Source organism: Canis lupus, chromosome 17 (genome assembly GCF_003254725.2).
Source record: "Canis lupus dingo isolate Sandy chromosome 17, ASM325472v2, whole genome shotgun sequence".
NCBI lineage: Eukaryota > Metazoa > Chordata > Mammalia > Carnivora > Canidae > Canis > Canis lupus.
Genome location: NC_064259.1, coordinates 29,107,604 through 29,129,694, shown reverse-complemented (window position 1 = coordinate 29,129,694; position 22,091 = coordinate 29,107,604). Strand labels below are relative to the sequence as shown.

Below are 22,091 nucleotides of genomic sequence, written 5' to 3'. Positions count from 1 at the left end.
GGTCTAGCCCTTGGGTCAACTGGCAGGTACGTCTTTTCAGTTACCTTCTCCAATACCGTTTCAAGTACTTTGCAAATATTAATTGGGATCCCTGGGTGGCGCAGCGGTTTGGCGCCTGCCTTTGGCCCAGGGCGCGATCCTGGAGACCCGGGATCGAATCCCACGTCGGGCTCCCGGTGCATGGAGCCTGCTTCTCCCTCTGCCTATGTCTCTGCCTCTCTCTCTCTCTCTCTCACTGTGTGCTTATCATAAATAAATAAAAATTAAAAAAAAAGAATAAACTTTGTTTAAAAAAAAAAATTAATTCATATAATTATTCATCTTTGTAGATTCCCCAGGGTCTAGAAAGTGCTTTGAACGTGTCAGATGTAAAATATCCTGGTAAGACTTAAGCATTTCCAAGTGGCTCTGTTTGTTCTTCTGGTTGGAAAGTCACAAAAGGAGCCGGTCCTACTCGGGGCACCATGTGATGATGCTAGGGTGCAAGTTTAAAGAAGCCCTTTATTTTAGTCACATGTCGGCCAGTTTCCCACTAAGCGAAGCTATTCCTGGACGATAGAGACTATAGGAAGTGACCCAACGTAATTAAGGCTTTCCATTCCACAGAGACCCGCAATCACCTGGGAGAAGACTCAGGAAAGGGAAAGATACCCAGGCCGGGCGGCCCGGACAGGCCCACGTGGGAGGGGGACGGAGGAGGCGGGGCCTGCGGGGGGCGGGGCCTGCGGGGGCGGGGCCTGCGGGGGGCGGGGCCTTCGGCGGGGCGGGGCGGGGCCTTCGGCGGAGCGGGGCGGGGCGCGCCACTGCGCCGGGCGGCGATGGCGGCGGACGGGGACTGGCAGGATTTCTATGAGTTCCAGGAGCCAGCCCGGAGCCTCCAGGACCAGGAGAACTGTAACGCGAGCCCCGAGGCCGGCGCAGGGCCGGGCGGGGGAGGCGACGGCTTCCCGGCGCTGGCCTGCAGCTTGGAGGAGAAGCTGAGCCTGTGTTTCCGCCCCTCGGGTCCGGGCGCCGAGCCCCCGAGGGCGGCAGTGCGGCCCATCACCGAGTGCAGCCTCCTGCAGGGGGACGAGTGAGTGCGGGCCCGGCGGGAGCGGGCGGGAGCCTCCCCTGCCCTCGCGCTGCCCTCGCGCTGCCCTCGCCCTGCCCTCTGGCCCTGGCTCGGCGGCCTCGGCGGGCTCCGGCCACAGGCCCCGCCCCCCGCCCTCCTTCCGCCTCCCGGGCCCGCGAGGCCCCGCCCTCCTTCCTGCCCCGCGGCGCTCCCTGGGGCTTGCGGCCCCGCGCGCCCTGCGATTTAAATCCCCCGCTCCCCTGCGCTCCCTCCCCCTGGTCCCCTGCCCTCCTCCTGCTCCCTGGAAACCCAGGGTCCCCAGGCGGGGTTCCGAGGGGAGCCTCCGTCCACGGAGCCGGGAGTTAGACGTTGCACCTCCTCGGGCACGTGTGTAGCCGCTCATTCATTCAACTAGCGTTTATTTTTATTTAAGCGCTTAGTGCCAGGGGCTGCTTCGGCAGGGAAGACCCAGGTGACGGCACGGACCCCTCTCTCGTAGGGCACAACGTAGGAAGGGGCCTGGATTTGTCAACAGATAATTTGGTGTGGCTGTGACAAATGCTGTCCTGGACATAACGTGCGAAACCCAGGAGATTGATTGATTGATTGATTGATTTATTTATTTATTTATTTATTTTTTGATCTAGGAGATTTAAAAGGGGGTGTGTGGGAGAGGCAGGAAAGACTTCATAGGGAAAGAAATGTGAAAACTGGATCCCGATGGATGAGTGGGAGTTTGGCAGATGAAGAAAAGTCTAGCTAGCATGACAGCTCGCCGGTGTGGCACGTGCAAAGGTACCAACGCTGAAGCAGCTCTTATGCCATAGGAATTTATTGGCTCCATCTGAGAGCCCAGGTGGCGTGCAGATCCCCACAGAGGCAAACACACACACACACACACACACAAAACAAAAACAACAACAACAACAACAAAAAACAAACGAAAGAAAGGCTGTGGTTATTAATAGCAAGGATCTCCTAGTCTGGTGGGACAAGGAATGCATTAACAGGTAGTTATTATACAATCATATAAGTGCAGTGATAGGACATTGATAGGGATTGGTGAGAGCTGCCTAAGGGGGAGGGAGGCAGAGTGCCTGGGAGGGGGCACTTTGTTTGACTGTCTGGAACCCCAGTTATAATTTGTCTAAAAATGGGTTGTGATTATGTACCACGATTTCACCCCCAAAAGATTGTAAAAGGAATGGTGAGAGCAAAGGAGCTGAGCATATTGTATAGGTCTGGGGAAGCTGAGGGTGCAAGGAATGGAATAAACACTGTGGAATAGGTAGGGATGGGTTTTTAGAGCCTTGATGGAATGGAGAGATTAGAGGTTAGGGAAGGATTCTTGAGAGAGAGAGAGAAGGATCCACAGGCATAGAAAGGGCCTTTCCGCCTGATGGCCTCCTTTCCTCTGTGAATATGGTAGGAAGCTTGAGAAGAGGGATTGGGGGGATGAGGGCCTGTGAACATGACTTAGTGGGTGTTCCACCCCAGCTAGGTTGGGGACCATATCATTTCATTGGCACCCGTGTACAGTGTTCCACCCAGTGTGAAGGGAAGAGTTTATGACTGGATTTTATACACGCACGAATGCAGCCAGTAGCAGAAGATGACATTTTGGAAAGTCTGTTCCTAGAGAAGATAGTTTTATATATATATGTAGATTTAGAGGCTCTGAGTCACTAGGACTCAGGACATCTTCTGAATTAAAAAATGATAGTTATGATGCATTTGGGTTTGTCAGACGTAACTCCTCAGAATAGATTTGTGGTTTGTACACAAATGCTAAGGTTCCCTATTTTTGCTTTGCCTGTACTGTCTAGAACGTAGTTTATTTTAGTCTCTGCTTAAATTTTAGGGTGATGTAAAGCTTGAAAAAATTTTTTTGTTACTCTTGATAATGGTTTTTAGTAGATGATATGTTGGTAGGAATTCATGGTTCTTGATTTCGGAATGTGTAACCTGTCTATTTCTCTCTCCAGGGGCCGGGTTGGTCACTGCTCACTGCCCCCTTTCTGTTGCATAAATCTCTCCATTGCTTGATAAGAGCAATGGGACTTTCCTTAGTACGACTCATTTGAAATACTGCTTAGAGTAATAGAGTTGGAAGCAATGTCTGTTACTCAAGCCTCTCATTTTATAGAAGGGTGGCTCTTAACTAGCATGGTTAAGGAACATGGCCAAAGACTCATGGCCCTGCTCCTCTCACTAGAGAGAGTTGAGAATTCTTTCACTCAGACATTGCATTGGTTTAGGGCACTTTATTTAATTTCTCTGAGCCCCACTTTTAGTTTTGGCTAACTCTGCATTGCGCTTATCTGCTACTGGTTTTACTTTAGAAGGGTATCATGTAGGATTCCATGTCACAGAACTTTGATCTCCCTGGAAAAGGGCTGTCCTGCTGGTTGTTTATGACTGATTGTAATACTTTATGATAAGGATAAAGGCAATTCATGTCTGTTCTGGAGAAATCTGGAAATCATTCACTTCAGTCAGCCCTGTGTCCTTCCTGCTATAATTGTTCTGACCTTGGTGGAGATAGAGGACTGTTAATTGTCCTTCACTTTCTTGGAAGGTGAAAATCACCCAGTCTCTTCTACTGGGTGAAATATTCCACTCCACTTGTCTTCTTCCAGCCTCAATTAAGGAGAAGCAAACAAGCAGTCCCCGAATCCTGGACTGTCTTCACCTGCTAGCATATCCTACTTGATTTCCTAAGCAGGGTTAGGTATATAGTCAGTTATTCAGTATTTGAGTATCTTTTATCCAGAAAGGTAGGGGTCAGAAAACCCATGAAGTTTAGCAGTCCAGAGTTGTTGCCTTCTATAGGAGTTTTTGGCATCGGAGAAGGTTGTGATTCTAACAGAGAGGAGAGTAGAAATGAACTATGCATATGGGAGATGTGCTGGGTAAACGAGCCAGTTTCCTAGAGCTTTTTGGGTTCACATTTTCATTGAGGCTAATATGCATTCCAAAGCCAAACATCATTTTTGGGATTTTATGTTTTTGGCACTTATGGTCCCATTACTTCGCTTTAGTACCAAATCCCAAATTCATTAAATCAAGTATATTGCTTCTTTATTTTTAAGCTTGCATTCTTATTTTTATGCCTCCAGTGGTCTAGTTCTTAGTGGCTTAGACACTTGGGAAAAAAACAAAACAAACAACAACCCAGTTATTTAATGCTTTTTTCCTCCTTATGACATCTATGTATTTCTGCCCATTAAATAACTTAATGTATGTAGTGTTTAACTTACCCAATTAAATTTAATCTCATTTATATCTCTGAAGTCATTTTTTAATACAGTGTCATGTTTTATTATGCTGTGATTACTTTGGTACTGAAATCTGAATTTTGGTCATGAAGTTGGAGTTAGCTGTCCTTATCCGGTGTGGCTTGGGACTTTCCTTAGTACAACTCATTTGAAATACTGCTTAGAGTAATAGAGTTGGAAGCAATGTCTGTTACTCAAGCCTCTCATTTTATAGAAGGGTAGCTCTTAACTAGCATGGTTAAGGAACATGGCCAAAGACTTATGGTTTGAAGAAGAATGGAAACGAGAGTCTATGTTTCCTGAATTTTAATCAAGCACCCTTTCGTTTTACTCTGTTGCTTCCCCAAAATGCTGTTTGACAGTAAGGAAGTACCCTTCCATTGCATTGGCTACCTTTGTGCATTTTATTGTGAATGCCCCTTTCTTTCCTCTATTTTATCTGTCCTAGCCTATTATATTACAAAATAGATATTAAACTCCAGTCTCACATTGAGACTGAATCCTTTCTCCAGAAAGGACAACACATTTTTGGTTAGAGAAAGATTACTCACCCTATGAAATGATCAATATGTTTGGAAGTTACAGAAGAAAAATAAGTGTAAAACACAGCATATGTACTACCCATTTGGCTCTGGAAACATTACGTGAACTCCCTGTATTTTAATTTCCTCATCTTTAAAATGGGGTAATAACGGTTCTTCATAATACTGTTTTTGAGGATTAAATGAGTTAATATATATAAATTGCTTAGGACGGTGCCTGGCACCTAGTGTAGTGGAAATGTGAGCTGTCGATTTTGAGAGAGTTTTTAATACCACTGTGTCTTCCCTCAGCTCTTCTTGTCAGCCCAATTATCTGGTTTTCCTTTAGTCGTCTTTAGGAGGCTCTTCTTTGTTGGTGTTTTTCTGGAAAACAGTAGGCCTTCCATTGTTTTGCTTTGAAATGTCTTGTTCTTTCTTTCACTATAGTTGTATTTGTTTAATAAAAGACATGTGGGATGTTAACTATCATTGATTGTAGTTTTATTCTTTTTAAGGATTTGGAACGCCCTGACAGATAATTATGGAAACGTAATGCCTGTAGACTGGAAGTCATCTCACACCAGAACCTTGCATTTGCTTACACTGAACCTCTCAGAAAAAGGGGTAAGTTAGGAACTGAGCTAATAATTTCTGAATAACTGATTCTGATAATAGAACTAAAAAATAGCCTCTCTGTTGAACACAAATCATTGTGTTGCCTCTTATTTCCAAGTTCATAGCATTTGGAGTGGCCCTCTGTTGCCATCTTAGCTCCATTGTTGTCAGCTTGCTAGCACTTTCCTCCAGTTCTTCCCAAACACACACTCACTTTTGTATGTTTAGCCAGTCTTCATCACCTGTGTATGAACACCAAAGATCAGCATTTTTTTCTGAACTTAACTAGCACAATTTTGGTGTGCTGAGGAGACTCGGAGGGTACTGGAATAGCAACATAGAGTTAACTTTCTGATGAATTTAAGGACTTGCTGGACATGACATGTTTTCTGAAGACTGTGTGTTCCTGTATTGAAGAACCTTTAAAAGATGTTAGAGTTCTTGGCTAACTGTCCGAGGATGCTGTGGATACCTTGGTATTGTACAGTGAAGGTGTCTTGAGTAAGAAGTGTGAGCACAGGTGATGGGGCAGCTGGAGGACGGGCTTCGGAAGGAAGGTCATTGTTCTAAGTGGAAAATCACAGCGTTAGGTTTATCTAAAGGTGACTAGAAACACAGCCAAGTTATGTAAGTTTCAGAGCCTGTTTAAGTTCCTTATCATATAACAGTGTAAACTCATGCCAGACCTTTTGGCATGCTCTGTGTTTCATTAAGTGTATTTGTGTAATTGAGAGTATAATGCAATGGGGCTGTCAGTATTTTAAATAGTATTGTTAATGTTTTATGAAAACGATTTTCTTAAATATATGACTCGGGACAGCCTGCAGCCCATTATTTCCTAGTAAAATATAGACTTCGGCCTGTATTTCTCAGTATTGGAGTAGATACAGAAATCTTACTGTATGTTCCAGTTATTAACCCCATTAAAGTGTTCTGCTGACTGCCCTGCCCTGTCATAGGTTTTGTGAAAAGGAATAGGCCAGCATACCTTATGCTTTGTCTTCTGTTTACTTAGACCCTAGCTATCATTTTGGGCTTGGTTCAAGTTTCCCTTCCTCTCTGAAGCCTCCTATTACCGTTTTAGCCTTTGCTGATCTCATGGAATTATACAATTTTAGAGTTGGAAGCTACTTTAAAGGACACTTAATCCAAGCTCTCACTTGGGGGGAATCCCCATACACAGCCTCTCTGACAGATGGTCATTTAGCCATGGCCTCAATCCGTGCATGGAAGGAAAAGGCAGCTCCCTCTGTGGAATCAGTTACACCGGTGGGGTGTGAAAATCTTCAAGGACTTATCTGTCCCATGGAATTTAGCTCCGTGGTTTCCTGGGTGCTAGCCCCCACAGCACTTTGTCCATGTCTCAGACCATTACTTTGTTCTCTTATTAATCCTGTGTTTCAGGGTCTGTCTTTAGATTGTGATTTACTGTTAGCTATCTTTGTAATTGTCTTTTTAGTAACTGCCTCTGTGCCTGGCACATAATGAGTACTAAAACAAGTATTTGTTGAGTCAATGAATTAATCTCATCAATGAGACCATAAGGTCAGAGACCATGATGGAAAGTTTTTTTTTTAAAAATAAGTTATTTTTTATATTATTTAACATCATGCTAAGTCCATGATAGCCAGTCAGTGAGTATTTTTTTTGTTTGACATATTAAGAAATAGCATAGAAGAGATCCTTTCCTGGTGGTTTCTTTCTTTCTTTCTTTCTTTTTTTTTTTTTTTTTAAAGATTTTTATTTATTTATTCATGACAGATGCACAGAGAGAGAGAGAGAGAGAGAGAGAGGCAGAGACACAGGCAAAGGGAGAAGCAGGCTCCATGCCGGGAGCCCGATGCGGGACTCCATCCTGGGACTCCATCCTGGGATTCCAGGATCACACCCTGGGCCGAAGGCAGGCGCTAAACCGCTGAGCCACCCAGGGATCCCCCTCATGGTGGTTTCAAATTGAAGTGCATTAGCAGCATGAATGGGACATAGTAATTTAGTTTCATTGAATAAAATGTGTATCTCCTATTGTTTTTACATTGCATCTTGGGAAGTCGCTCCCTTTTTCTGCGTTTTGATTGTTTTCTTTTCTTTCCTTTTCTTTTCTTTTCTTTTCTTTTCTTTTCTTTTCTTTTCTTTTCTTTTCTTTTCTTTTCTTTTCTTTTCTTTTCTTTCTTTCTTTTCAAGATTTCATTTACTTATTCATGAGAGACACAGAGAAAGGCAGAGAGAGAGGCAGAGACAGGAGAAGCAGGCTCCATGCAAGGAGCCGATATGGTACTTGATCCTGGGGTTCCAGGATCACGCCCTGAGCCGAAGGCAGACATTCAGCCACTGAGCCACCCAGGTGTCCCTTGATTGTTGTTTTCAATGCGGGAGTAATAGTATAGCTAAGCGTAGTGATTAGTCGTGACTTGGAGTTTAGTACTAGTAACTGATCTTAATTATAAAAGCTTTATCTGGAAAACTCAGCAGATTAAAGTGGACAAGTGATCATCCATCCATCATCTACCCATTGTGACATGACTACCCAGGTGATGACTAGAACTGAAATTAGAATGCTCTTCCTCAGGAAGGAGTAGCACATGTTAAGTTCCTGAAGAACAAGGAACTACGTAAGAAACAACCTTCTCTTTCTATTAGATAGCATATTACTACATTTTTTTCAATCTGAGTTATTTTATTTAGCATTGCCAACTGTGTGCTCTATTCTTTCCATAACTGAATTATGTTAAAATTTGCCTTTGGAAGCATTCTTCAGATTATTCCATTTGTTAAACAGGATCTATGGGAAATTTTTTTCTTGACGAAGTGAGAAGATATTTCTATTGCTTTAGGATGAGAAAAACATTCAGGAAAACCACCATTTGCCACATTTCAGCTTTTAATTATTCTTTCATTCAGGTTTAAAATGGCACACTCCTAAATTTGAGGAGTCTTTCTACAGTAAGGCAACTAGTACCTTCCAGATTCTCACATGGGCACATTTTTTCCATTTGAAGCAGCTTCAGTTTCGTACAGGGCAATAGAACCACCAGCTCTGTATCTAACCTGGCACAGGAAGGAGTGATGGGAATGCTTGGCAAAGAGAAGACACACTGATGCCGAAATGGGAGAGTGAATAATGATACCCATGACAGCCAAGGTTAGTTTTCAAAGCCCGAAAGGGATTCTAGCTCTTAACATATGCCATCTCTGTGGGGAATGGACTTGGCTCAGTCCCTGGAAAGATGATCTGGGATCATTATTTCTGTTGTTATGGAAATTCATTCTAATGGTTTACTGGTATCACTCATGTGTTTTGGCAATAGCTATAAAAACTATTCTAAATCTGGTGCCATTTGTGAATATGCTTATAGGGCAGACGGCTTCTAAATCATTTTGCTTTAGGAACATCTCCTGTGCTGCCTTCCTCCTACCATGAGCATTTATTCAAGGACTGGGACTTTGTTTTATGCACCTTTTTATCTTCAAGAGTAGAGGCAGGAAGAAGATAATATCTTTCTTAGGAGTTATTTAACTAAACTAATTAATTTATTTACCTTAAAGATTTTATTTATTTGACAGAGAGAGAACAAAAATGGGGAGTGGCAGGCAGAGGGAGAGGGAGAAGCAGGCTCCCCGCAGAGCAGGGAGCCTGATGGGGGGCTCCATCCCAGGACCCTGAGATCATGACATGAGTTGAAGGCAGACAATTAACTGACTAAGCCACCCAGGTGCCCTCATAGAAGTCATTTTAAAATGAAAACTTTGATTTGTCTGTAAGGGGAAAAATAAATGTATGGTCCTCCGGTTATAGTGAAAATTGATTTTGGGAAGTGTTGAAATTTAAGGATCCATGAAGATAATTGTCGGATCTACTCCATCATCCTTCCACCCTTATAACTAGATTGTGGCACTTTTCATCTCCACCTCTATAATCTTGAAGTCAAACATTCTCTCTCACCAAGAGCCTAAGCTCTTGGTCTTTCACCTTCCGTATTAAAAGGTTAATTGCATTGGTTTAAAAAGTACTAGAACTCATTATAGGACTTAATGTGAAAAAGAAGCCTCTGCCCTACTTACCTCATCCTTGGTTTCCACTTACTAGAGGCAGCCACTTTCAACTCCATGAACTGTTTTTTTCTGACAGGTAACATGCTCTTATCATTTTACTTGATTTTTTTTCTGACTTTAGACTTTGTCCATCCATTTACTTTGTATACAGAGGATGAGGGTTTAGGTCTCTCAGTCCTCCCTCTAGCCCCAACACCATAACCCTCACGAAAACTTCCCCTTCCCTTGTCTTCCCAATATCATTCTATCAAAATATTTGGTTCAGTTAGTCTTTATCATTTATATTGACTGTTTAAATGTTCACAGTTGACCCATTTTGGCACATCATGAGTAAATTACCTCCTATAATTTTTTTTCCCTTAGGGTAATATTCATTGCCTTTTTTGTGGTTTATTTAAGCTGTCTTTAGCTCATAAATGCAGTCTCAACAAAGCCATAAAACTCATTTTAATAAGTGACATACATCAGAGAATCTGTTAGTTTCTCTGACTTTCTCTTGTGCTTTTCTCGATGCCCTGTGCAGTAACAGTTGTAATCTGATCTGGTGACTCTCCAGTTGAGCTTCATAGCCATCATTTTGGGATCTTTACTTTGCTATCATTACAACAATTCCCCAACTTCTGTCTTGTATTAGATCCTAGGTCTGCTTCCTTTCTGGTTTTTCTCCTGGTTTTAATGGAGCTTATTCTGTAGTAGCTTTCTGAGAAACGGTGTATGAGGTAAAATACTTGGAGACCTCGAATGCCTAAAAATGTCTTTATTCTATGCTCTAACTAATTTTAGTTTAGTTGGAGATAGGATTCTGGGCTGAAATAAATTTATTTATTTATTTATTTATTTATTTATTTTAATAAATTAATTTTTTATTGGTGTTCAATTTACCAACATACAGAATAACACCCAGTGCTCATCCCGTCAAGTGCCCCCCTCAGTGCCCGTCACCCACTCACCCCCACCCCCCGCCCTCCTCCCCTTCCACCACCCCTAGTTCGTTTCCCAGAGTTAGGAGTCTTTATGTTCTGTCTCCCTTTCTGATATTTCCCACACATTTCTTCTCCCTTCCCTTCTATTCCCTTTCACTATTATTTATATTCCCCAAATGAATGAGAACATACACTGTCCTTCTCCGATTGACTTACTTCACTCAGCATAATACCCTCCAGTGGGCTGAAATTTATTGAAACATGTAAATAACATGGATTTTTTTTCTCACTTCTTTTGTTGCTGATAAGAGTTCAAAAGACATTTTGATTCTTGATCTTTTTACCATGTGATGGCTTTTTTCTCTCTGGAAGCTCTTAGAATCTTTTTTTTTTTTTTACACAGTGTTTTTTCTTTTACACATTATATTGGCTGTTTAAATGTTCGCAGTTAACACTGTGACATATCATATCACTATGATATGCCGAAGGCCATGTCTAGGCCTTTTCTAGGCTGATAGCATGGTGAAGATGAGAATAAAGAGGTGTGTCATCACTGTGCTACAGCATGGAATTGCAGTATGTGGTAGGATAGACCCCAGAGTCCTGGTGTGGCTTCTCTCCTAGCCTGATGCTCTGAAAGGCAGGACACCAGCGGTTCCTTGCGCAGAAACCTTTCAGGTTTCTCACTCTGTGGGTTGTATTCACCATTATACTTCCGATAGTCCTGTATGAGGAACTAGGGAGGCAGTAGGGACCTACATCCCCTCAGTTGTGTCTTCAATTTTATGTATATCCTCTGCACTGGCAAATAAGATAATTTTTTCAGGTAAAATATTATTCTTTATATACTATCTCAGAGAAATGCGTGGTTGCTTCTTACATAGTTTCTCATTGCCCATTTGTTCTTCAGGAACTCAGTGAGTGGTATTCCTTCTGAAGACTAGAGTTCTAATTTTAGTTTTGTTCATCATCTGAACAGTCATGTCATGGTAGATAGATGATAGGTAGATGATGACTTGTCCATTTTCATCTGCTGCATTTTCCAGGTAAGACTTTACAATTACTAGTATAAATTCTAGGTCATTATGATTGGCGTGGGCGGGTTAAGGGACACCAGCTAGATGGGCATGGTGTGATAACTCAGGGCTGGCAACAGTAAGCAGTACTAGCACCATGAAGAGGTAAGGAGAGGAAGAAGTTACCAGAACCTAGAGAGAGTAGCTGTGGGGGAGAGGTCTCCTTAACAGGATCTGCTGCTTTTGGCAGTCTGGCCAGGAGGGACACAGCATAATAAATGTCCAGCCCTCATGCTCCTACCTGCCAGTCTCCTGCCAGTGTCTGCCAGTGGTTTTTAACACAACTAGAATCGAGAAGTCAAGGGCATCCTTTGATTTAGTCCATAAAGTTCAGCTTCCTGAGGCCCGCACAGAACAGAGTGGAAGATGGCAGTGAGGCAAATGGAAACTTGCAGCACAGTTAGATTGAAAGATGTTCTTGGAACCTACTGAGATTTTATTTTTGGAAAAAGAGATGTTCACCTGTAAAGCAACTTGTGGGCAGTTGCCAGGGATTCTTTATCTTACCTTGAATATTAGAAGTTAGTCTGCAAGTAATTAACTTTATGTTGTCTTTGGAATTTTAACACAAAGCAATCTTACTATTAGGTTCTGTTAGATCATTAACTAAAAACCCACCCATTACCTCAGCCCACCCATTACCTCCCTCCACCATCTCCTATAATTCCCTATGACTTCCTAACAATTTTTAGTATATGTGCTGCCTAAGCGAGCACAACAAATTCCTAACAATTGCTATATATAACACTCTTCCCCATGGAAAAAACAACTGAATGTGTGTCTGTATTGGGCATTAGGGTATGCATGTAGCACTTTGGCAATTTCATATTTATTCTCTGTTCCCTCTGTTTGTGCTGGAGATGAATATGTAAAGCACTTCACACACTGCCTGGCACAGAGTGATTGTAAGCATCTCTCCCTTTCAAGGGAAGACTCTCCTTTACCAGACACTGACTTTGTTGCGATCACAATGTCCTGATTTTCACGCTGGGTTATTTTGCTTTCAGATAAGTGACAGTTTGCTCTTTGATACATCAGACGATGAGGAGCTGAGAGAACAGCTGGATATGCATTCAATCATCGTCTCCTGCGTTAATGAAGAGCCCCTCTTCACTGCAGATCAGGTATAGAGGAGAAATTCATCCAGGACAGGAAAAGGGAACCTCGAGCCCAAAAACAATGTCTTAACTGCGGCAATAAGTGATGGGTTGTTAGAATTTACTTATTTTTCCTGCCTTTTCTGTTTCTGTAGGCTTATCAGTTAACTCCTCCACTGAGAAAAGAAGAAGGTGTATGTAATCTGAAGCAGATGGGATTGTGTTAGTTCAGAAGCTTTTCCAAGATAGTACCTTGTTAAAACAGTGCAGCAGGTTACTAAGGAAGAATTATTGCTACAACTGAAATCATAAAAAATACTGTGAATCTTGTACTTTTTTTTAACCGTTAGCAAGACCTGGCAAACTATAATGTATCTGTGTGGAAATTAGCTACTTTCTTTAAAAGCCTGTGTGAAAATGATTAGCACTTATTAGAAGTACATATTGTGCACCCAGAAAGAAGTGAGCATTATTCCTGTGGAATACTCTAATAATGTCAACCTTGTATTCATTTAAACCACTTGAATCAGCTTTCTCATTGTCTGAATACTCTTCCCACTTATGTTGTGTCGTCAATGTGTGGGGCAAGAGCTCCTTCCTGAAATAACATGCTCATGGCCACTCTGACTGTGAACACTACTGCATTAAATTTTTAGGCTGGGAAGATGAGGTCAGTAAAGAGAGATATTATGGCAAAATTGGGGAGAGTCCGTGAAAAATGTGCCATTTTGACGCTCTGTCATCATATTTGTGGTTGGATTCTTCTAGGCCTGGAAAGAGTACAGTGCTTATAGTCCAGATGATTGGGTGGAGGGCTGTGGGAGGTGGAGTATGACATCCTAGGGAAATACGTGACCCTGAGATCTCATCCTTTCCTCAGTAATCTGTCTGCCTGAGTGCCATAAGCTGCTCCTGCTCCTAAGACTTAGAGAAGTAGATTCTGTAGTCTTCTTCAGTGTTCCCTTATGCTATTTTACAATGCCCATTTTAGAAAATCTTGCTAATTAACGTAATCCCACCTCCTTCAGATTTACTCTTCTTTTTCCTCAGTATAAGTATTACATCTTAAGCTTGCTGATTCATTCTGTTCTGAATAGCTTTTTTTTTTTTTTTTAACTCTTAGATCTATTTTTTTCTAACCATTGAGTGATTTTTCTGGTTTTATGTTCTCACTGACTTCTGTATCTTTCTCAACTTTTAAACGTGGAGCAGTACAAGGTGCCATCGTAAGATTTGAGTAGTGTTGCACATGACAGTAGATCCTTGTTTGAAAGGCATAGTTCTGAAATTTTCCTGCTTTTGTGCAGCTTTTTTTCCCCTCTCTTTTGAACTTCTATATTTCAAGTAATTTTTGAGTATCTCTTAATCTTCCATTGAATTAATATATGAAATTCTTTTTCTGCTGTTAAAGGAAAATTTTGCTGCCATAGAGATAATTCTTTGCGTTATATATCAATTTTTTATACTGTTCTGTTTTTTAAGTTTTATGTCAATTTGATGAAATGCTTTAGGTTGATCACTTGCATGTGGCATATGGTAAATTTTCTGTCACTTGCTTTCTTTTGACTAACTATGATCTGGTTCTAGCACATATGAAGTAAATTATATGTGTGTTTTTGCACCGTTTCTCAGACATTGCAAGATCTAATAGGGCATACTGAATCATGATGGACATGCTGAATCAAACTCTGTTTAATTTGTGCTTAGCATATTGTAAATTTTTTTTTTTTTGATAAAATGTGTTCACTCATACAATCAAAATTTTGGTAATTCAGAGCATCAGCTCCTCCTGCACACCATTGGCTAGTGGAGGTTGCCTCAGGTGAGCATCGTGTTGCAGATAGATTTTTTCCCCAAGTATCTCTGATTAACAGTGGTATGTATATTTTGGAAGGTTATTGAAGAAATTGAAGAAATGATGCAGGAATCTCCAGACCCAGAAGATGATGAAACGCCAACCCAGTCAGATCGGCTGTCAATGCTGTCCCAGGAAATCCAGACTCTTCAGAGGTCCAGCACAAGCAGTTACGAAGAGAGTAAGACACCCTCCTTAAATCCATGCTCTTCATACTTCCTTTGTATTTCACACCATCTCCAGAAAGCTTTGACTCTTCACTGGCTGTGATACACACCCCTTTTCAGCCCTCCAGTAATGCGAGGGCATATTTTGATCATTGGTCAGGGACTTTGTCATGTTCACCTTCGGATCCCATACTAGTCAGTTTGGGCTGCTGTAACAAAGTCACACATGCCCGCGGCTTACTGCTTACTTATTTTCTCAAAGGCCCAGAGGCTAGAAGTTCAAGATCAAGGTGTCAGCAGGCTTGGTTTCTTCTGGGACCTCTCTCCTAGGCTTGTAGATGGCTGTCTTCTCTCTGTCCTCACATGGTCTTCCATCTGTGTGTCCCTGTCCTAACCTGTCATTTTATAAGGACACCATTCATACTGGATTGGGGCCCACCCTAACAACCTCATTTTAACTTAATTAAAGACCCCATCTTCAAATACAGCCACATACTGGGGATGAGGTACTGGGGATGAGGGCTTCAGTGATGTCCTAGCCTCACTCATGTGAGAAGTGCTAAGAAAAAAAAATGGAAAGGGGGTTTCAGTGAATAGTCTTTCATTTTCTCAATCTTCAAAAAAAATTCACACATTGGGGTGCATATGATCAAGTATGTATTTAGTTTAATTCTTTTGAATCCACTCGTGTCTCTCGAAGTGCTGGAACCCTGCTCAGCTGTGTGCAGTTTCTCATCGGCAGGCAGTTTCTGTGCTCTTCCTTGGCTTCCATGTCTGTTCTTCTTCTGTGAGCCTTTTCTGTGTTGGCCAGAGTGCTGTCTGTGGGATGGCTGAGTTAGACAAGTAAAGAATGCTGTTACACTTCTCAGCCTTCTGAGAAGTAACTTTGCCCATCTGCCTCTGCTCAGACCTGCCCACCAGAAGTTTTAAGATTACAAGAAGATCTCCAGCAGTTTAACTGTTTAGAATATAATCCTTGGTATAAAACCATTGCTCTCTTGGTATAAAACGCCCTGTGTGCTGCTCTCTTGAAACATTTTTTTGTCTTAGTGTTTGCTGTGCTTTGCTTTTGGTCACAGGAGTCAAAAGGCTCTCTGTATGTGAATTAAATGAACTCCTGGAAGAAATTGAGAGTGCCATCAAGGAGTATTCTGAAGAGCTGGTGCAGCAGTTGGCCCTGCGAGATGAGCTGGAGTTTGAAAAGGAAGTGAAAAACAGCTTTATTTCTGTTCTCATTGAAGTACAAAACAAACAGAAAGAGCACAAAGAAACAGCCAAGAAGAAAAAGAAACTCAAGAATGGCAGCTCTCAGAATGGGAAGAATGAGAGAAGTCATATGCCCGGCACAGTAAGTGGTGTTTTGCGGGAGTCCTTGGGCTGAAGGCAAACAGGGCCCTTGTGTGTGTGTGTGTGTGTGTGTGTGTGTGTGTACGCGTGTAGGGGTGCAGGCAGGCATGTGTACTGCTCACACTGGAGCACAGGTGGGCCTATGGGCCAGGACATCGCTGTGCTCAGCTCTAGCAGAAAGGTGTTTCCTTGGTGAGCATAGGATGGTTATCCGGGTAGTTCAATACTGAGATGTCCAGGAAGGAATCAATGGAAGGAATGGGGGGAGTGGAAGAAAGAGGAGGATATCTTAAAGGTGACCATTTTAATACAGCAAAATGTTAGTAGTGCTTATTTATGTTTGGTTGGTGGGCTTATGAATGGTATTATTTTGTTTTTGCTGGTCTTGTATGAGTTGTATAATAAAAGCCTTAAAAGGGGCTGCATTTCAAGGTAGCTGAACTGTGCTGAGCCTAAAATCATAGACTGATCTGTAATCAACTTCTGATCTTTCCATGAGTTGGAATACGAAGGCGTTAGAGGCGATTATGTGACATCAGCCATTTGCCCTGGTATTTGGCAGATTATAATATTTCTGACTGGTGAAAAAAATTTAGAATATATGAATCTTTGAATCTTTGACTCAATATGAAATTTCTTGTTTTCTGCTTTTTCACGTTTCTTAAGTGGTCCTATTTCATGTAATTCAACTCCATCATAAACAGTAACTAATTATATGAGATGCATTTTCTTTACTTAGAGCCATTTCGTTTTTCCTTGATCAGTTGAGACCTTGTATATTGCCACCATCATTTTGTTTGTATGTGATTTCATTTTTTTTGGAGTATAATTGTTGGGCAAAGGGATCCAATGTTCTTAAAGGAATGTACTTTTATCATTCATGATTTTGATAACATAATACAAATTACCACAAACTAGCTACTATAGTTTGTAAGAATGCAAATTACGTCTTTAAGTTTCGATTTATTTTTCCTAAAGAATACTTTATCAGAGAAGTGGTTCCATTAACTAGACTCTGATGGAATCCAGAAAAGAGAATGCAGTTCTAGGTTGCTGGATCACCAAAGAACAGTTGATACAAAAAGAATCCCACCGTTTAGCCTTTTCATTGTCTGCTTTTGACCTGTGAGTAAATGGGTATTTTCTTAGTGTAATGTCCACTTGCTTGTTGAAAGGACATAGCTCATGAACTGGCTTTGAAAAAGTTCTCAGAAGTGGTACAAATATTTTTTGAGAAATGGCAGTGTTGATTAAAGAGGTGTTAGTTGCTTTTAGTGAGTGACTACTTTGGGGAAGCAAAAAACCCGCAAACCCAAAACCTTTGAATATGCAGTTCTGGAAAGTTTGCTTTCAATTTCTGGAGCAAAATTTGTATGTCATATTTTTTAAGAAATCGCACATTTTAAATTGCCCTGTGGGCAGCCCAGGTGGCTCAGTGGTTTAGCGCCGCCTTCAGCCCAGGGCGTGATCCTGGAGACCCGGGATCGAATCCTGCATTGGCTCCCTGCATGGAGCCTGCTTCTCCCTCTGCCTGTGTCTCTGCCTCTCTCTCTCTCTGTGTCTCTCATGAATAAATATATATTTAAAAAAAATAAATTGCCCTGTTATTCAGAGTGATTTAACGAAATGCCTAGTTAAAAAGTCATAGCATGGTTGGTAATTTTTATCTGCCTGCTTTTTAGAATTACATGTAAACCCTCCATTTATTGGTGTTAACACTTGGCTGAGGGAAATAAATTTTATCCCTAGAGGGGTTTAAAGGCTTCTTTTTGTAACTCCCATATAAAAAGAGTTAGAGTGGATTCATGGTGTAATTGTACGTGGCATTTATATTGGGAAACAGATTTGGCAAGGCAACATTTAGATCTTACTTGAACCTTTATGAGTCTTGAAATAGATTCATAGTAGTAGTCACTTTTTTCCACAGCATTTGGACCTGTGAAGTTACTTCTTGAGTACTGATCTACTATTAGTAACAAAACCTTTAATCAAGTCACTAATGGCATCATTAAGCTTGTAGTAGTAGTACCTCCTAGAAGCTGGAAAAAGACCATCCTGTCTGTTGAAATCTATGATTCTGAAAATAGTGGTAGATGGCTCAAAAGAACCCTGAAGTAAAGCAGGCAATTGGATAAACAGATTGCAAAAAGTATTACCTTGTTAAACGTTTTGTATAACATGCAGTTTGGCCAAGGCCTTTTTTTGTGAATTAGCTATCATCAGTGATACAAATGTCTAAAAATTGGTGACCTTCTTACAAATAACCATGCATTATCTGTTTTCTAATAACATTGGTCACTTCTTTCTTTTCACCTTAGATATTTTTGTTTTATTAGCAGGACTTGACTTTCTTTCCTTAAGCGCAGAATAGCTTCCTTCCATTTTTCATGTAACATGTTTCATGTTTAAGGAAACAAAACATCAGTTTGTAGCTGGTATGACACTTTATCCATATTTACTAGGTCTTCTTTGATCCAAAGATACTGTAAAATACTTGGGTGGGAGTAGGGCAGAGTTAAACTCTTTAGGTGTTAATTTTGATTTTGGAGACATTTTGTTTCAAACATTTTCTGTAGTGAAAAAAGAATTGGGGGCTTAGGATGCTAGTTAGAGCATTAGACAATTTTGGGGAGCATGGAAATACTATTAAATGTTAAAGTATCGTGCAACCCCAGTGGCCCAGTGGTTTAGTGCCACCTTAGCCCAGGGTGTGATCCTGGAGACCTGGGATTGAGTCCCACTTCGGGCTCCCTGTATGGAGTCTGCTTCTCCCTCTGCCTGTGTCTCTGCCTCTCTCTCTCTCTCTCTGTGTGTGTGTCTGTCATGAATAAATAAATAAAATCTTTAAAAAAATATTAAAGTATCAAGTATTTTATAAAAGTGAAATATTATCTTGTTATAATTTTTAAAATCTGCCGCATGTTGGTTAAGATAAAACAGTATATCTTCCTTCAACAAATACTTGCAGAGTTTTGTCCTTGTGCTAGGTAGGCACTGTTGAAGATGCAGTGGCAAATAAAACAGACTAGGCTCATGGCCTCCTGGAATTGACATCCTAATGAAGGAGACAGGCAATAAAGAAAGAAAGGAAGACTAGACAGTGTAATTTCTGGTAGTAATAAAGGCCACCAAGACAATGGTTGACAGGTACTGTATTGTTAATCAGTATAGTGACCTGCATGCATTTCTTTGAACTGACCATGCTCTTTTGGGCCTTGGTGCTTTTATATATGCCACTCCCTTTTCTGGAGTGGCCCTCTGTTCCTGTTTCCCCGAGTCCACTTGGTAGATTTTTTTTTTTTTTTTTAACTTCAACGTTTTGGACAAGCATTGTCTTCCTTTCTTAGAAGCTTCCTCTATGGCTCTTCCTCCAATGCAGAATTGACCAGTCTCTTCTTCTTTTGGGGTTAATATTATTCCTCTTGACTATTTCTGTTGGCACTGTACACTGTATTGTAGTTTTTAGTTTTCATGTCTATCTCTGTCATGGTTCTCTAAGGATAGGATACTTTATATCCTTAGGTGTAACATTAGGTACTAACAAATTTCTTCTAATAAATGTGTGGAAGAGATAAACTTGCAAATCTGTATTTCTGCCTAGGATTTTTCTGTCAGGTGCCAAACCCATAGAGGCTGAGGAGCCTAGTGATTAAGAATTTTGGGTTAAGAGCTGTGTTTAAATCCTGCTCCTGCCACTGGGTGCATCTCCCTTTGAGTTTTGAGTTTTGGGAGGATTAAATGAAATAATGTATGTAAGACTAGCATATATCCTGAGTAAATGCTAGTTAATACATATCCAATTGCTTACTAGATATTTCTCTCTAAAATTTATCAAACTAAAGTTATCATTTTCCTAGAGTTGAATTTATTTCTTATATATTTTTCCTTTGGTTAATGGAACGGTCTACTCATTCACTGAAGTCAGTGGAATTTTTAAGTCAAAGGATATGCAGTTTTTGGAGGGCTTTAAACAACCATCTTTTCAAATTGTTCTACAGAAATGAAACTCAGTAATGGCATAAATGAGCCATTTCCCCACATGTCCAACCAACAGAAGGTATTGTTAGCCTTTTGATATATACTGATCTGAAAGGCAAACAATGGTTTGATTTGTCGACTTCTATATTCTTTTGTGAGTTGCCTATTGAGTCACATTTGAGACTTTTTGGTATTTATGACGATACACATACTTCTGATCTCATAGTGTCATACTCTATTATCATCATTGGATTAAATATCACCTTGAAAGGAATGCAGCCTTCCCAAAAGCTCATTCACATTGTTTCATTGTTTAGCATCTCACCTAATTTTTTGTTCTTTGCACATCACTTAATGCCTGTTTGTTGAATTGAAACTTCACTCACTATAGGGGAGATAGAATCCCAGAGGATTTGGATTTGTCCTATTTGAATTGTTGTTCTATCAGGGATTTTTTGTTGTTGTTGTTGCCAGTCTTCTGTTTGTGTTGAATAGAGTCATAGACTGTTGAATTTCAGTGGCAGTTCTCATGAGTACAAGAACAAGTCAAAGTACACCAGATAAGTTTTAATTTGTTAAAACTTCTTGTTTTAACAATAAACTGGAGATCTACCCAGAGGTTGTCACCTAGAGTTACCTGAAGTTGTAAAGAGTGTTTACTTGCTTGGCATCATACTTCAGTATGATGAAATACTGATGGATGAAATGGACATACTTCCTCCTGTAGGATCCAGTAATGTTTTCAAATTAAAAGTCACATATAAGGTTGTGTTTTCTAAATCTGGGGTTGAGAAGATAGGAATCTGTAGTACTTTTTCTGTTTGCCATGGAGCAAATAAAGAGCTTTTGAGAGAGCGTTTTCCTGTGTTGGACTTAGCACCAGCAAAAATGAGTAGTTGTTTCAGTCTAACCTGAAGAAGTTTATTTTGAAAACTTTTGGGGTATTAGGAATCAGTAACTGTGTTATCAAAAGAATTAATATTGGCCCATTGCTTTTGGGGTTTGGGGGAGATAACTGCTTAAAGATGCAGACAGCTAGGACTTAGATGATACTCTTTCTTGTATGTATCTTTCTTTTACAGATGCATTACTCTGGATTTATGACTCACTTAGCTCATATTATGACAAATAGTCAAATCTATTTTGTTTCTCTTTCACATGCAAAAATGCCCCAGTAATAGGTTTTCATTTAATCTTCACCAATGCTGACTTTAAGAGAAATTTATTTTCATTTAGGTAGCTCTTATTAGATTGTTCTAAAGTTATTCCAATTTATTCTAGCTCTTAACTTGGAAGGATCTGTTCTGACACAACTACTTGAATTTGGGGCTTTTGTTTAAAATAAGTTGGACCTGGATTTTTTCTACTCTTCTTTTTAATTTGGAATTTTCAAATTTCTTAAATTTGCTAAGATGATTTAGACTGAGGGCTGACAAGGCAAACCACTGCCTGAGGGCCAAATTGGCCCTCTGTTTTATAAATAAAGTTTTATTGGAACATAGCCATATCTGTTCATTTCCATATGGTCTTTGGCGATGTTGGTGTTACAAGGACAGAATCGAATAGTTGTGACAGACTGTGTGGACTGCAAACTAAAATATTAACTCTCTGGCCCTTTATAGGAAAAGTTTGCCAACCCCTGATTTAGGCTAAAATTTAATACAACTAAAAATTTGAAGAAAAAAAGATGCAAACTCCATTTAAAGTGGATTTGTATAAAAAAGATCACTATATTATGACTAAAATTTGTTATATAATGTAGCCTTGTTTTATTTAAGAATGTGTTGAATTGTTCCTTTCTTCAGGGCCCCATCCAGCAACCTGAGTACCTATAGACAGTGATGCCTTGGCCAGTCCATCTCCAAGCCACTTGCTTTAAGGCACTCTGCCTAGCAATAGACTTTTGTGCTCTATGTATCAGATTCCCAGTAGCTAAATGAAGACAGCCAGCAGGTAGACCAGTTGTCAAGTATTTGGGGCCGAATGAAAAACTTAAAAATATTGGCAGTCCTCTGGGTACACTCTACTTATAGACAGTAATAAAAAGTAGTTTAAAGAAGGTAGAGGAGAAGTGGAAAGGAGCTGATCCCACTTCACCATTTTTTCTAAGTAGTGGTACTCAAGAGGATAAAG

The 22,091-nt window shown here is 40.7% G+C and overlaps 1 protein-coding gene across 4 annotated transcripts in view; it reads left to right on the top strand.

Annotated features, from left to right (window-relative positions):
- Positions 1-766: 766 nt before the first annotated feature.
- FEZ2 (fasciculation and elongation protein zeta 2) overlaps positions 767-22,091 on the top strand; it is a 42,781-nt gene continuing 21,456 nt past the window's right edge. For 3 of the 4 annotated variants that reach the window (XR_007403339.1, XM_025454194.3, XM_049096156.1), the window contains exons 1-5: positions 778-1,072; positions 5,366-5,474; positions 12,522-12,638; positions 14,506-14,647; positions 15,713-15,981. Coding sequence is in view for 3 of the 4 variants with exons in the window: in XM_025454194.3 (XP_025309979.1) it covers positions 819-1,072; positions 5,366-5,474; positions 12,522-12,638; positions 14,506-14,647; positions 15,713-15,981 (891 nt within the window). In the remaining variant the exon portion in view is untranslated. Of the gene's footprint in view, positions 1,073-5,365; positions 5,475-12,521; positions 12,639-14,505; positions 14,648-15,712; positions 15,982-22,091 lie in introns of all 4 variants that reach the window. The other variant, XM_025454193.3, reaches the window with a different exon arrangement.